Here is a 14,954-nt window from a genome sequence, read left to right on the forward strand (position 1 = left end):
TATTATTTATTTGGAATATTGGAATTATCAAATCATAAAACAAATTGCAAAGGTAATATTAAGCTTAGCTTGCACATATGACAAAATATCAATGCGCACAGGTTTATATATCAAATGAAAAATTGCATTTCCTTTATGCGACTGCATTTAAATTGCGAAAGATGAAAACGTAAGTTAGTTACAAAAAAAATAAGGAGTAGTTCATCATATTATATTCTTGACTCACGGCAAATCCAGAGGCATCACACTGCCATCTCTAGGCGTGCAGAAAAAGAATTCTAGTGTGACCGTCCTTCGGAGAATACACATCACTAGGACTAAGAACAACAACGAAAAACCACCGTAAACTGTTATTTATTTTGTTGCACAAATCGGATGCGGCTTTGGACAGGTAAACCTACGTGGTCCTCAGAGTAAGCACCGGTCAGCACGATGGATACACCCTGAAAACGTAGGCAAACTGCCAGCTAGCGGACTGCAAAGAGTATGTACACACAGCGATAGGGCGTTGGAATTATAAACAAATAAGAACCCAATTTTATCGCTGGCCGCAGAATGTAGGGGAAGTCGAGGTGTGTCCAAATCGTGGCTGATGAGTGGTTCCCGCGGATCGAAGCCTTTGCGATTCCCGATGACTGTGAGGGTAAGTCGGCGGCTAATTGGTTTTCGGTGATGGAACTGTGGAACTTCTGGGTCCCGTGTGTAGCATCTGTGGGTATAGATTGCTTAGATCGTATGTAACTCTGCTGTGGTGCTGGCATTAACTACTAACAATCGGGTGCAAGACCCAAAAACTGCGGACTCGTCGAGTTTTGTGCTTCCAATACGAAAGACTTCAACGGCCCCTCTTCCCTCCTCCCCCTTTCCAGGGCCCTTAACCACCCCAACCCAACCCCTTGCAACCCATTACCCCGCCTATTTAGCATTACAAAACTGCTGTTATGTATTCACTTCTTTATTTTCGCTTTTTTGTGTGATTTTCGCTGTCGTTCGTGCTTTTTGCCCCGTTCTCTTTCAGTTTCGATTTCCAGCTCCGGATTCTAGCTTTAATTCGCTTTTTCAACAGTTTGGTCGAGGGCCGTTGTGTTGTTTAAGTGAGTTTTGGTTTTCAGCTTCTGCGGGTGCGGCTCTAATGAACCATTAACCCTGCGCAGGGCCAGGGGGTGGGCCGGGACCGGAGGGTTCCCAATCTGTTTGCCAGATGTTCGCCGTAGTCCAGGGTCATCGTCATCGGCTCTCCTCCAGTTGCATTTTCTTTGTGCTCGCTTTTCATTGGAAACTCCGCTGCCTGGGAGAACAGACGACTCCGGATCGCTCAGGTTGCAGAGATATCTCTATATCTATCTACAGCTCCTCAAGTGAGTGTTCGTGTGTTTGTGAGTGGTGTCTTATCGTTCAGTTGGATTGCTTATCAGTGGTTGCCTTCTATGGGATCTTATCAAACGCTTGCTCCATCCACTCCCGCTCAAACAAAAGATTAAGACAACAAACTGGGAAAATTTCTGGAAGCTTGCATTCTCTGGAAATGCCATATGATAAAACGATCATATTCGAGGACAGGGAGCTCTTAGCTTTCTACACAGTGAAAAAGATTATTATATCAATTCTTATAAATAGTTAAAAGTAATTGTATTGATTCATGGCTTTTTAAAAATCCAAGATGATGAAATAATAAACTATCCTTTTTTATAAAGTCACGTTTAAAATATTTTAACATTTTTATTTTTATATATTTTATATATATATTAATATTTAACTTCATAAATAATGATTTAAAACTACCAGTGACTTTGCAATCTCTGCAACATATTTGGAAATCTGGCTTCGTAAATACATAGTTACGTTTACTGATCTTATTAAAAGTACTTTTTTGATAAAGTGCATCTCTTATTGCTTCTAGACATGCAAAATCCTAAGCTGATAGACAATTTCGGTAATATTTTTCTGTGCATACATAGGTCTTATCACTGTTGACACAGCTGGAGGTTCTGTTCCGTTGCTGTTTCTCTTTTTGTTTTTTGTTTCGGCCTCACTTACTGTTACTATTTCTGTCTGTGTTTTTGATTCTCCGTCTGCTTCGGAACGTGGCGCACTGCGAGTGGAGAAATTAAACAGTTCTTAACTTTTTTGCAGCCCATCTAAACTAATACAAACCAAAGGTGTATGGGAACATTCCTAAAAGTAGCAAACCAAACCAAAAATATAATCAGAATACCTTAGAACATTAACCCTAGAAGTAAAGCAAAGCGCAGCTGGTGCCGGTGTCCCCGATAAAGAGGTCCCCAAAAGTATAGTTACAAATAAATAATAAAAAAAAACCAATGGTACGCAGCCGACGCAGCGTGTCCAAGGAGGATGCCGTCTCCCTGCTTACGGACAGCGGAATCTCGTTGTCCTCGCCGCCGGCGGCGAGGGAATCTTCTCCAGGCCCCCCGCATTCAATAAAGAGGCGAAAGAGCAGCTTGGCTAGTCTGCGAGATGCCTGTGCGGAGGAGGAAGATGAAGACGGCGGCGAGCCGGACTCGAAGGATGCCGATTACGTGCAGCCCCTGCCGAAAAAGTCTGCTCGGAAGGCGGAGCCAATAAAAAGGAAGCACCATGTTTGCAGTCACTGCTCCAAAGAGTTCGGCGGCAAGACCGACTTGCAGCGACACATGCTCATCCACTCGGACGAAAGGCCGCACAAGTGCAAGGATTGTGGAAAGAGTTACCGCCAGGCTGTCAACCTCAAGAACCACATCACCACCGCCCACGAGCACCGGAAGCAGTTCGCCTGCTCGCAGTGTCCCAAGTCCTTCGCCCTTAAGGAGCGCCTGCGTCTCCACATGCGCCTCCACTCTGGCGAGAAGCCGTATCCATGCGCCCTCTGCGATAAGAAATTCGCCCGGGGAGGTCAGGTAAGTAACACAAAATTGTGTACATTGAATTCCACTCTTGATTCCTTAAATGTACCAAAAATGTTCATTGAGGATATAAGACTTAAAGAGTTTAAGCTTTAAACGCCTATAAAAATCTTTCTAATCCGACTTAAATTAATTTGACTACCCGGTCCAAACAGTTTTTAAACTATATTTAGGCTAGTTTGTTAACATTGTTAAGTAATATGTATATCAATTTAATTTGTAACTGCGTTGCAGATTTAGACAGAGTGCTTTAACATTTTAAATTTGTTTCTTTTGGATTAAAAGTTAATATTACAACATTTGAGTGTTTCTATTTTTCGATTAAGATATTTAGTTTCGATTTTCATTGATCTCTACCTTCCTGCCAAAATGTACTTCATTATCCTTCCTTTAAGTCCCTCGATTGTTCTTTAATTTATTTTAAAAAAAGATACTAAAAGCAATATAGCCTGACACAAATCTTGAATTTTACAGCTTCAGCAGCACATGGTTTCTCACCACAAGACGAGTATCCAGCAGTTCAACTGCACCAAGTGCTCGGCCAGTTTTTCAACTAACGCGAATCTGCGGGTGCACATGGAGCGCCACGAACAGGGTATGGAACACCGGTGCGGCATTTGTGAGAGCCAATTCGCCAACGAGCTGGCCCTACGGGCCCACATTAACCAGGAGCACCACAAGCTGACGCAATTCGAATGCGAGATCTGCCACAAGATGATTGAGCCGGACGAGGATCTGGCCACTCACATGCAGAAGCACGCCGCGGTTAAGACGCACGTGTGCGAGGTGTGCAACACGTATTTCACCCAGAAGAGCCAGTACAATGTACACATGAGGATGCATACGGGAGAACGGCCCTACCAGTGTAGGGTAAGTTGCAGGAGTCTTAGCTTGGGAGTAGCTATAGCTCAAATCTCTCCTCTTGACAGATTTGCCACCAGACCTTTGCCCACTCAAGCGTTCTAAAGCTGCACATCAGAAAGCACACGGGCGAAAAACCCTTTCGATGCCAGTTATGCGAGGACGACGTGGCCTTCTCTCAGCTGGCGCACCTAAAAAACCACATGAAGAAGATACACAAACAGCAGAAGCCATACATGTGCGAGGGGTGCCACGAGTTCTTCAAGATCAAGGTGGAGCTGCAGGCGCATGCGGAGCAGTGCGCCAAATGTCCTGCGGGTGGAGACGAGTCCGCTGGCAGTCAGTCTGAGGACGCACAAGTCCTCTCCACCATAAGATTCAACATGGCAGTGGTACTAAAGAAGATTAGCTCCGCGCAGAAGCTGCGCCAGTTGGGTTATGAAAAACGCCTGATCGATAATGTGATCATTGCCTCCCTAAAGCTGGCTCAACGACCCTCGCACGACGACGTCACGTTGACGCCTTTGGCCAGGCTTCGGATGAATGTGGAGGAGTTCCTCAAATGGATTGTGCCAGCACCTACAATGAAGAAATTCAGCGAAGAATTGCTGTCGATCGACACAATTCTTGACAAGATTGCCACCATGTACATGAAGCAGAAGTAGAAATCAGGAGTTGCTAGCCAACGTAAAATGCAAGTGTGCCATAGAAGGAGGATTTCTAGAACTAGTTCTTGCCATTTAGTTTAGTGTTTAGTAACCCAAAGTTGCAGAACGAAACCCAACCAAATAATTTATCCCAAAGATATATACTTTGTTGTACTGATCATTTTGATGACTTAATTTACTTTTATCCCATATTTGCTGATACCAAAAAGAATGTAATTTACAAAATGAATGACTTAGTTTGTCCTTAGTAATTTTCCTATGAAGGAAGTATAGTGTTAAGAACGAACTTTGATGCAATAATTTATATTATAGTAAGTTTAATACGATTGAATTAAACCCCACAAATATTTTATTTATATTTAGTCTTGCCAGAGCATCAGATGACTTAGATCTAATAGCTCAAGTACAATTGAACTCACTGTGGCCATGCATTTAGTTGCCGTTTGTCTTTCCTAACCTTTCTTTCCTTTGCCTATATCGAAAGCGTACAAGCTAATGTGTAAAAGTTGCAAATCTAAAGTGTACAACGGAATTAATGAAATGCAAATCAAAATATAAAGAGTATTGTTTGTGATTAATTTTTGTTGCCGAATACTGGGACGGATTTTACTTTGGTATCTTGCAGATAAGAAGTTTGTGTCGCAAGGTCTGTAGAGATCTAGAAGAGTGCCTATAGAGTAGACCTATGAGTGCTTTCTCCGTCAAAAGAATTACGCTTCGAGATATCTGGAGGAATACCTAATTTGAAATTGATTTCAGAGTGGCGCGGAAAATGATGAATTGTTCATTTTTGAAGCCATCAGAAAAAACGTGCTCATCTTATCTACCACAGTTTTTAAGTAAGTATAAAATGGTGCCACAAACTTAAAAATGTAAAATAATTTGTAATACTGTTGCCTTTGCTTTACAAACACTTACTTAAAATCATTGGTTCTTTCACGAAAAAGTAAAAATAAGCTCTTCATTAATATTTGTCAATCATTTTATTTGCGCATTCCGTGGTTGGGGCCCTCCTGACCTTAGAGGCTCATCCAAAGAATTTCAAGACATGTCCGGCTGGAAGCTGCATTCCATATTTGAATGCAGCCAAAAAAGCATCGAGCCACACACAAACGCCCAGGCACACCCAACCGGGCTGGCATCTAACCACATAAACAGTTAGGTACAAGTGCCCCATGGGTCCTTGCCCGATGGCCATAAATGGTCTGGGCTTGTGCACAAATTTATAAGCCACTCACATTAAGGCGGCAAATATTTTTTATGGCAAACAGCGCACTGCATGCGAACTAAGCTCTGAGCAGCGGTGGCATCTGCAGGCGTTGTGGCACCTGCCCGCGCCACTTACCTCGAGGCCCCCACCTTCCACCCACCCAGAGCAATTAATGAAATTTGCACAGCGAATTTATTGACGCGACCGTTAGTGTCAACCGAAAGGAATCGGATGGTGCGGGAGCCATTCGTTTGGCCAGGAGATGTATGTAAAATTTTATGTATCAAATATAGTTATGGTTTTATGATAGCGAGGCCCAGACCAGGGACTTGCCCGGGTCTGGCCATTGCGTGTCTGTCACCTGAAGCTGCTGCTGCAATCTCCGCCGATCTCCCAGCCCATCCCTCCCGATCCCGACCCCTTGGCCCGGCCAGCAGCTTAATGTCTACATTTGTTCTGGCCATTGCGTGTTCAGTGGCTGCCCTTTTTGCAATCTCAGCTAACTCGGTTACTCCTGCTCCCGCTGCCAGTTGCATGTCCTCTGCTCCTCCACGCCCGCTGCAACTGCAAGTCAGGCACTCCAGCTCCTTCAGCCTCTTCCACAGATTTGGCCTCGCCATCTCCAGCAGCTGCCGCTGCCACGGCGCATTAGAACAAATTGCTCTTGTTACGATAGGAAGGATGGACATGCCTTTTGCCTTGTTTGGACCGACGGACAGAATGCCTCTGCTGGTTAGAGATCAGGCACACTCGAGCCGTTGGATATAAATGAAAACGTATTCAGTTGGTTGCAGGGGGACAAACTTACTGTTTGCTAGTGTTCGAAGTGGTTACATGTATCCAATTTGTGACGTATTCCACTTAAATGTAATATTTTTACACAGAATATTAATTTATCTTCTTTTAATTTGAGATAAATTTTAAATTAAATTGATACAAAATCAGGTGTTAAATTCTGTTTCGAAACTGAAAATTAACAAATTCCGAATTTATTTGAAGAGTATCCGAAATTCATCAAACTTAAGTTGCACCTCCTTGTTTATTTTCCAAGTAAAATGCGCCGCGAATTCGTGAAACAAATAGTCAAAGACGTAAGTACGCATGTTTCGCCTGTTGGCCAGGGCTCGTTGGGGGCTTAGCCTCATCTGCATACCTGGATTTGACCGAGACAATGTTAATGATGAGAAAACAGAAGAGCAGCCTGCCTCGAGAGCCTCCGAGGACCAGGTTCCATTTCCGTTTTCCCTCTGGGACCTGGACTGGAACAAATTGATTTTACTTTGGGCTAGGCTTGGACTCCGATCATTTGTGTTAGCTCGTTTGGCATTATATAATGCATATATAATTCCTTTGTTGTCTGCGGCTAATTTGCAAATTTACGCTGGCATTGGGGTAATGTCATACCACTTCGAGGCAATGTCTTCAGTACGAACCTAGGCCTAAGTCAAGTTCAAGTTGAGTTGTTCACTGACATCTAATTTGTGCTGGAGTCGGACGCTGGCCAACTAAATTGCAGTAGCCCACGCCATCTAGCCAGGGGTTTAAAGAGTAGAAATCTATAATTGCCTGGGAAAGCCCATGTGAGACCATTTTCAAAGAGCATTATAAATAAACCAGGGCAAGTTGCCATAACTTTTAAGACGTTTACAATTTGTTAAGTTGAAGTGACTTACCTTTTAAATGTTACAGAACTGGCTATAAGATTATATTAGGAATATATAGAAGTAATATTTAGCCATTTTATTGTATGTGAGTTATTACATTCCTCATATTGTTGATGCCAATTAAAACTACTCAAATTTTATTGGATCGGAAACGCTGTCCCCAAATGGTTAGGTTCTGGTGCATATAGATCCCAGTAACCTTTAACTGGTCAGCCTTGACCACCGATTTTTGGACCTTACCTCACGAAGCCAAGTCAGGGGGTCATTCAACTTCTGCTGGCCAGGGCGTTTAAGGAGGCACAGTCAAAGTCAAGTCAAAAGTCATAAAAGATATGCAAGCCTGTGCAGTCTGACTGCCTTAACAAATGTACGAGTCTACAGATGGTTTTGTATAGCTCTTGCTCTTGGCTTGGCTTTGGGCTTGGGCCTGAGTTCGGAAATGGGTTTGGGTTGGGTATGGGTGTATGGGTATGGGTATGGGTAAGGGGATGTGCGTTGCTTTCGTAATCCTTTGCCATGTCTGCGCTGCCCTTATTGCAACAGCAACAGCAACAGAAACAGCCAAACAGCATCAGGAACAACAATTACAAATGGACGACTTCTTTGTTCTGTCAGCAAGGCCTGCTGCAGCCAAACAGCCCAGAATCAGCATCAGCACCAGCCCCAGTTGGATCTCAACCCGAGCTCCAGCCCGCGTTGAGGCCAAAAGAGCTGCAGTCGGAGTTTTGCGGTAGCAGCCCAAAAGAGGGGGCGTCGTCAGAGCCGTCTCCATCTCCATCTATTCTGCCAGCAGCTGCTACGCATAAAGCATACGCTCGGCACTGAGAGAAAAAGGTACCAAGTATGTAATACTTATTCGGATTTTTAATGGAGTGAAACTTATATATTCTTCATCAACTTGGAAAGGTAGAACAATATATATATATGTTTTTTTCTGTGAGGCTCAACACTCTTAATAAAGTAGTTAAAATGGGTTAAGTATGGTTATTTCATTAAGTTTAAATGCATTTTTTATTATTTTTACAATTTATCTATATATTCATTTAGATATTTAGAAATAATAATTGGATGTTCTTGGATAAGTCTATTGAATTTGTTACTTTAAATTCCAAGCCCCATTCTCACTAATGGTCTTATTAGTTTATTTTTAATCTGATTAATATTTATTTAATCACATGAATGTACAAATTTAAAATTTTAGTAGTTCAACTGTGGTAAGCAAAGTAAAAGCGGTTAGATATTTCTCTCAGTGCTTTCGGCGGATGCTGTTCTTTTGGGGCGTTATTGCTGGCCAAAACAAATATGAAGAGTTGGAGTCTGAGGCCGCGTCTCTGTTTCTGTCTAGGAGTCTGAGAAGTCAGAAATGTGCAACGTTATCATAACTAAGTGCATGTGGATGCGTGTGCTTGTGATTTTCCCGAAACGAAACGAAACCAAAAGAACGAAACCGTCTGCATATGCATAATTCATGCTATTGAACCTTCTGCGGTTATGACTGGACATGGACATGGGCCCTGGACTTGAACCTACCCACGGCGATTGGAGAGAGGGGCGGGGCAGGGGCAGGGGCAGGGGCAGGGGACCTCAGCCAGGCAACTAGAAAAATTATAATTTCACAAGTCATAATAGGATTTGCAATTCAAATGCGAAAAGGCAACGCAGACTCAAGTCGACGCGAGCTGGGTTTCTTTGAGATTGTTCTCGTTGTTGCTGTTGTTGGTGCCGTTTCCTTTTTGTGAAAATTTCTGTGGAAGGAGCGAGCAACAATAAGAGGCTTCTCGGCCAGGGCCCAGACTTATGGCCAAGGCTCTGGCCCTGGCCAATATGTCAAAAATATTAAGAGACATGGCCAATGGGCCCGGGAATGGGATCGGGAATCGGCATAAGAATCGGTTTGGGGCTTGTGGTTTCGGCTTTGGGGATTGGCCGGGCTATCGGACGGGGATCATGCATAAATATGCAAACGATAAGAGCTCTCCTCTATAAAGTTGTAAAATTGACAAGCGTTGCAATGCCAAACTCTCAAATAAAGCAATAAAATGCGCTAAAACATCGCCGGCCAGGGATCGCAACTCCAGACCGATCGGTAGCCATGGACCAAATGCAAAAATTAGAAACGAAAGCCAGCGGGCTGGAGCAACAGCTCCTCCCGATCCTCCTTCTCCTCCACTTCCTCGCCTGCCTGCCCAGAATTTATGCCGTTCTGGCTGGGTCTTCGCGGGGGGACTGGGATTGGGACTGGGAAGATCCGATGGAGAGATGAGCACGGAAGCATCATCGTTTGTCACTGGCGCATGCAAAGGCTCAATTCATGATTCTGCATCGAAATCGAGGAGGAAGTGCGCCTCGAGTGACAGCAGGCAGCGCATAAAGATAACAAATAGTATTGCAGTGGGTTGCATCGTAATCATGTCAAGCTGCCAATACCGGCAGCCCCGGACTGAGGAGGCCCACAACTTACGACTCACTTAGGGCTTCCTACTCCATGCGAAATCGAACCCTAAGCTTGTTCCCAGGAAATTTGGGGAGATGAGCTCGATATAAATTAGGAGGAAGAATTTTCGGAACTCGGGGTACGCCCTTCGGAGGGTCGCAAAAACAAAAGACTTAGGCAACGAACTTGACAGATTTTCCAGCTAAGTACGCCAGCGGAGCGGCCAGATTTAATTAGGGATTAGGCTCTGGCCGTGCTCAGCTGCGGCGTCATAAATATTTAATGATATTGTCAGCTCCGCGGTCAGGGACCATACATACAGCCCTGATCTTGGCTGCGGACCGGGCTTATTCCCCAGCTTTGGCTTCAATTTAAATCAAATGTGCGCAACGATGCCGTCGTCGCCACGAGGCTCGGTTTGGGCTTGGGTTTGGGTTTGGGCTTGGGTTTGGGCTTGGGTTTTGGCTGTGGCCCGACTCGGCTGGCCCTGGCCTCTTATTTTTAGCATATAGTAAGCATATGATCGACACTCGCACTCGCATGAGTGTGTGCTCGTGCTATTTTTAGTGGTGCATTTAAGTGGCGACCGCATTCGGCCGGGCCGTGGCCTGAACTCTCTAGCAAAATGTGTCCCGCTGTGAATTATGTGCCTACATAAATTACCCGGCCAGGAATTAATCATGTTTTATGCAGGACTGCGGCAGAGCCTGGCTAGAACCACAGCCACGTAAGCATGGCCTCTTTTATTTTTTGTTTTGTTGCCTGCCCATTAGGCTCAGTTTTCTGGCCCGGCCTGGTGTGGATCTGGCTGAATCTGGGTTCGAGTGCCTTCAGGGGCACTTGGAGTCGGTCCGAATTTTTGTCTCTGTCCCGGGGATTGGAGATGAAATAGCACAGGACGCTGTTTTGGCGCCTGGCCCATATCACAGTAAGGCCAAGGTAATTGGACGAAGCAGTCGAATGTCCGCGTCGTAAATGAGATTAATTGTGATTTTTGATCTTGAGGAGTTTAAGCCATTATGCTAAATTTCACTAAGCATGAACTCATAGTGACTAGACCTTATTTTAATTTCAGAATATTACAGTAAGTACATTGTGCTAGTATAGTCAGAATGTCATTACAAAGTCGGGGGTCAAAAACATATCTTCGGTTCAAGTGTTTGTATCGATGATCCTAAGAATTCCATACGAAGAAATTTATGTTTAACCCCAATGAAAAGATTTTCGATTTTTCAATTTCAAACGGAGAGTTTCACGTAAGAAGTGCAATGAATATAAAAGGCATAGGCTCTTTAGCTTTGGTTAAATGTTTGTAAGAACTACTATAATAACAAGTTTATGTATATAAAAACCATGATTTTTCTTAAATTCCATTTGAGTAAAGGTCAATTTTTTTCTAATGTCTTTTAATCCATTCCCCGAAAAAATCGACTACTACTCAAGTCTAAAAGGCGAGATTTTACTACTAGCTGAAGCTTGGTGGGAAGAAATTTCTGGTGCTCCTCCGCTCAAGAGTAAACTGTCTTGTCCACACCAAAGATGCTCCCAAACTTTAATCGCCCCTAAAACTTTAGTGTCGTTGTTCATGGCGAATCTGCTGCAGTGGCTGCTGTGCTGAATCCTGCTGCGGCTGGTGTAGTTATTGTTGTTAGCATGTAGCCCACTATAATTGATACGTGCTGCACTTGCGCGCAAAGACAAAATCTGCCCGCTGGCTATTTGCTTTGGCCCAGCGTGTGGGAACGGGGGAATCACAGGGGCTGCGGAGGGGGAGCGAGGTGGAGTGCTCATCCTGGACGGCGGGGCAACACGAGTGGGGCGTGGCAGCAGCAGGAGAGGAGGCCACGGGAGGGAGGTGGGCAGTTGGGCAGCTGGGTCGCCGCCCCGTTTGGCGTCTGCAGTTGGATTGCATTAAATGTCAAGGAAACCGCATGTCCACCCTCGTCTGCTGGCTGTCCTTGCGTCTGGGCCTGGCCAATTTTATGGCAGCCTGGGCACTGGAGGGTTGGGATGGAAGGATTCGCCAGGGACACCGCCCCACTTGTAAGGCATTTTATAATTTAATTTTCATATGTGGCAGCGCCGAGTGTCGGGGCCCGGTTCGTTTATCTTCCCACTCCAAGTGGGTGTTGCTATCGATTATTATCGATTATTCTGCAGGCCCGGCCTGGCAACCATAAATCAGTGCAGCCCCCACTGCCCTGCTGGGCTTTCATCAGCTCATTTATCACTTGGGCAAACAGCAGAGGGCACAGCTGCGGGAAAAAATGGCAAGTAAAATAAAAACAAAAGACTCAGGCAACGAACTAAGTGCAGTCGCCCTCTAATGTCAACGCTGGGACTCGCTACTCATCCTACTCAAGGCAGGAGAAGTCGCAGCTACCAGCGACAAAAGTGATAATTAATGTGTAAGCCGATCTCCCCGAGCCCCAAGCCCCGTCCCGTGGAAAATTGTCATCGGCCGGGGATCGAGGCGCTGGAGCTCCACATGCTAACCAAGGTGCTGACACTAAGCACTTGTCACCCAGTCCGCAGCCAGAGCCAGAAGCCCGATGCTACATATGCATGCCAGTGATGCCAAGTGACTTTCAAAGGAAAGGTTAGAGAAATTAATGTGCAACTTAATTGCATCAAGTCACACCCATACGTTGCTAACTGTACGGTTTTCTGAAATAAATCGGATATCGGCCATTTTATTGACTTTATTAAGTGTAATTTAATTTTTATTAGTATGTTGACCCCTGTTTGCTCATCCAAAGAGAAAGGAAAAATTTAATTACCTCAAAAATTGATTGGCAGTAATAATTTACGAGGTGTTTGCTAAAACAAAAGTATCTTTGTATTAATGGCTTGGGAAATGACTGGCATCAATGCATTAAAATGGATTGCTTTTGAAAAGCAGTGGTGGATCTAGGATTTGGTTGTAAGGGAGACATAAATAAAATGTTTTGAGTAGAAATCAAAACTTTGGAAAAAATACATATTTAAATGGTAATACCTTAATAATATATTTGTTGTTTCTTAAATTTAATATCCGAGTGGGTGTGATCTTTTCCCCATTAGGAATTGATAGAGTGTGGTTTTCTCCTTTTAAGTATCTACATTATACAAAAATTGTATATAATACAACCAGCCGCAAGCTCGAATGATTCAATGCCAGTGACTGCTGAGCATTCACAGTGATCCCGAATCCTGCTCATCTTCAGCTCGGCATGCGTGTGTCTCTGCCAGCTTCCTTCTTCCCCGCCGGTGTCCAATCCCGGGACATGTCTTCCACTGCAGCTGGACAAATTGCAGTTGTCGTCGTCGCCGTTTTGTGGATGCTGCCTCCTTTTTCATACACATGTGTGCGGATATATAAAAAGGCTTTCGTGCCCCAGTCGTTGTTATGTGCGTAGTTATGCAAACAGTGGCCAGCCAGAACAAGTTGTGGCTGCTGTTGGCTGTCGTAATTAAAGGTCAACATTTGTGCAAGTTGTCAATGGCATGACCATGCGAGGGGTGGATCCCAAACGGAGGAACCCGAGACCTGAGAGGGTCTGAGAGCCAGGACCACATAAATAATTCCCGCAAATGAGATGTCCCAGGTGGGGGAAACTGACCGGAGTTAAAAGCCCTCGGCACGTAAAGGAAGAGGATCATAAAACTTAATTGGTTTTTTCTTCTCTTGTAGTTACACTTTACCTTACCTTACCCTTGCCTTAAGTTGGTTTTAAGAAAGCGTTCTTAAAGTTACGGCCAAATTTGTCGGGCTTTTGATTTGCTACAGTCATCGGGAAAAAATCAAAAGATGGAAGTCTTCCACTTCCTAGCCCATCCACCTCAATTTTCCACCGATTCAGATCCGCACTCGAAGAGATCCGCTCGAGAGGAAGTATTTATCGCCAGGGAGACTTTTACCTGGGGTTTGTCTTGGGGCTTCGGCTCATTTGCAATTTAGACAAAAGCAAAAATTTCCAAAGATGATTGCTGCTGCCGCTGAAGTTTCAGCCATCGATGCTGCTGGAAAATTTCACTTTTTCTTTTATGGTTTTGGTTTTCAGCTAGGCACTCTGCGTTGCACTTTACATTATTACTATTGTTATTCAACCCAAAATATTTTTAACGAAACTGGCCGAGTTGCTGCTCCATTGCTTGCACAAATTGCAGTCTATTCTGCGGCAAGTGCAAGCTCGCGAAAATAAAGACTACCATTTGCCATTTTACACTGGGAGAATTAAGCCAATTGCTTAATGGTGAGTATCTGGGTAATTTTATATAAAAGGATATTCTTACCTTTAAAAAAACCCTTTAAAGACTTATAGTGTTAACATAAAGAAAAGGGGGAAGTTGGGATAGAAGAAACCATTATATTAATATAATATTTCGAAAAGGTTTGCCCTCTGAATCAGGAAGTTCCCACCCAATATAAATACATCCGGACCTGGTTATATCACGTTTAAATTTAACTTGAAATCGAACTTGATTACAGAACAGTTGATAGTACCAAAATCTAGTTATAGTGTATTGTGTTACATACATTAAACATAAAAAAACAATACTTTCAAGTGTTTATACTTAGACTTTATTTACACCAAGGTACCATTGCTTTCCGCCCTTATAATTACCCTCACTTGGTGCTCAGTGTACTCTCAATGCCCCGTCATGCTTTCTTTGCTTTTTCTCCGAGCAATGTTCATTGTGCGATATTTGATGATGTTGTTGCTGCGCTTTTTCCCTGCGCTAATTACGGACAGAGGGGCTTTTTTGTGATTTATTGCAAAGTGCAGCACAACGAACGCCAAGGAGGAGGTTGTTGCTGTTGCTGTTGCTGTTGCACTTGCTGCAGTTGCACTTGCTGTTGTTGCTCCCATGAAGCGTGGCACGTGTTGCGTTTAATGTGCAGTTTCTATTACTCTCGCCAGGCTGCGGCGATTGAAAGTGAAACTCAATTTTATGAGGCAGATAGACAACTCATCTGGGAAGAAGACCGCAGCTAAAAGGGGGTATCGGTGCCTCGAAGCAATCCCCTCTCAGAGCGCGGCTGGCCAACAACTTGCACTTTTGGCTGATAATTGACCTCATTTAAGATGTGGCTGCTGCGATAAGGCTGATAGGAATTAAAAGCGGCATTCACTAATTTAGCCAGACTCCCGGCCGAAGGATGGGCCAATGCCAGTTCTATGGGAGACGCAGAGCCCGGGCCTGACTATGATCCTTATCGATCGGCCCTTA

General features: G+C 44.2%; 1 protein-coding gene across 4 annotated transcripts; it reads left to right on the top strand.

Annotated features, from left to right (window-relative positions):
• Nucleotides 1-281: 281 nt before the first annotated feature.
• On the top strand, nucleotides 282-4,784 carry LOC119553639 (zinc finger protein OZF). Of its 4 annotated transcripts, XM_037864115.1 has the most exons (6): nucleotides 282-484; nucleotides 555-1,094; nucleotides 1,155-1,358; nucleotides 2,134-2,897; nucleotides 3,378-3,773; nucleotides 3,833-4,784. In XM_037864115.1, the coding sequence occupies exons 4-6, from the start codon at nucleotides 2,322-2,324 to the stop codon at nucleotides 4,427-4,429; spliced, it is 1,569 nt and encodes a 522-aa protein (XP_037720043.1). In that variant the 5' UTR covers nucleotides 282-484; nucleotides 555-1,094; nucleotides 1,155-1,358; nucleotides 2,134-2,321; the 3' UTR covers nucleotides 4,430-4,784. The 4 variants fall into 4 exon arrangements, with proteins under 4 accessions (XP_037720043.1, XP_037720042.1, XP_037720044.1 ...); XM_037864114.1 differs by lacking the exon at nucleotides 1,155-1,358 and having other exon boundaries at nucleotides 555-643; XM_037864116.1 differs by lacking the exon at nucleotides 1,155-1,358 and having other exon boundaries at nucleotides 282-643.
• The last annotated feature ends 10,170 nt before the right edge of the window (nucleotides 4,785-14,954 follow it).

The sequence above is a fragment of the Drosophila subpulchrella genome, chromosome 3L (assembly GCF_014743375.2).
Source record: "Drosophila subpulchrella strain 33 F10 #4 breed RU33 chromosome 3L, RU_Dsub_v1.1 Primary Assembly, whole genome shotgun sequence".
NCBI lineage: Eukaryota > Metazoa > Arthropoda > Insecta > Diptera > Drosophilidae > Drosophila > Drosophila subpulchrella.

Bases quoted from the DNA above. Each gene is read 5' to 3' on its own strand.
- LOC119553639 (XM_037864116.1), top strand. From the start codon at position 2,322: ATGGTACGCAGCCGACGCAGCGTGTCCAAGGAGGATGCCGTCTCCCTG. The intron at 2,898-3,377 runs GTAAGTAACACA...TGAATTTTACAG, and splicing joins AATTCGCCCGGGGAGGTCAG to CTTCAGCAGCACATGGTTTC. The intron at 3,774-3,832 runs GTAAGTTGCAGG...TCCTCTTGACAG, and splicing joins AACGGCCCTACCAGTGTAGG to ATTTGCCACCAGACCTTTGC.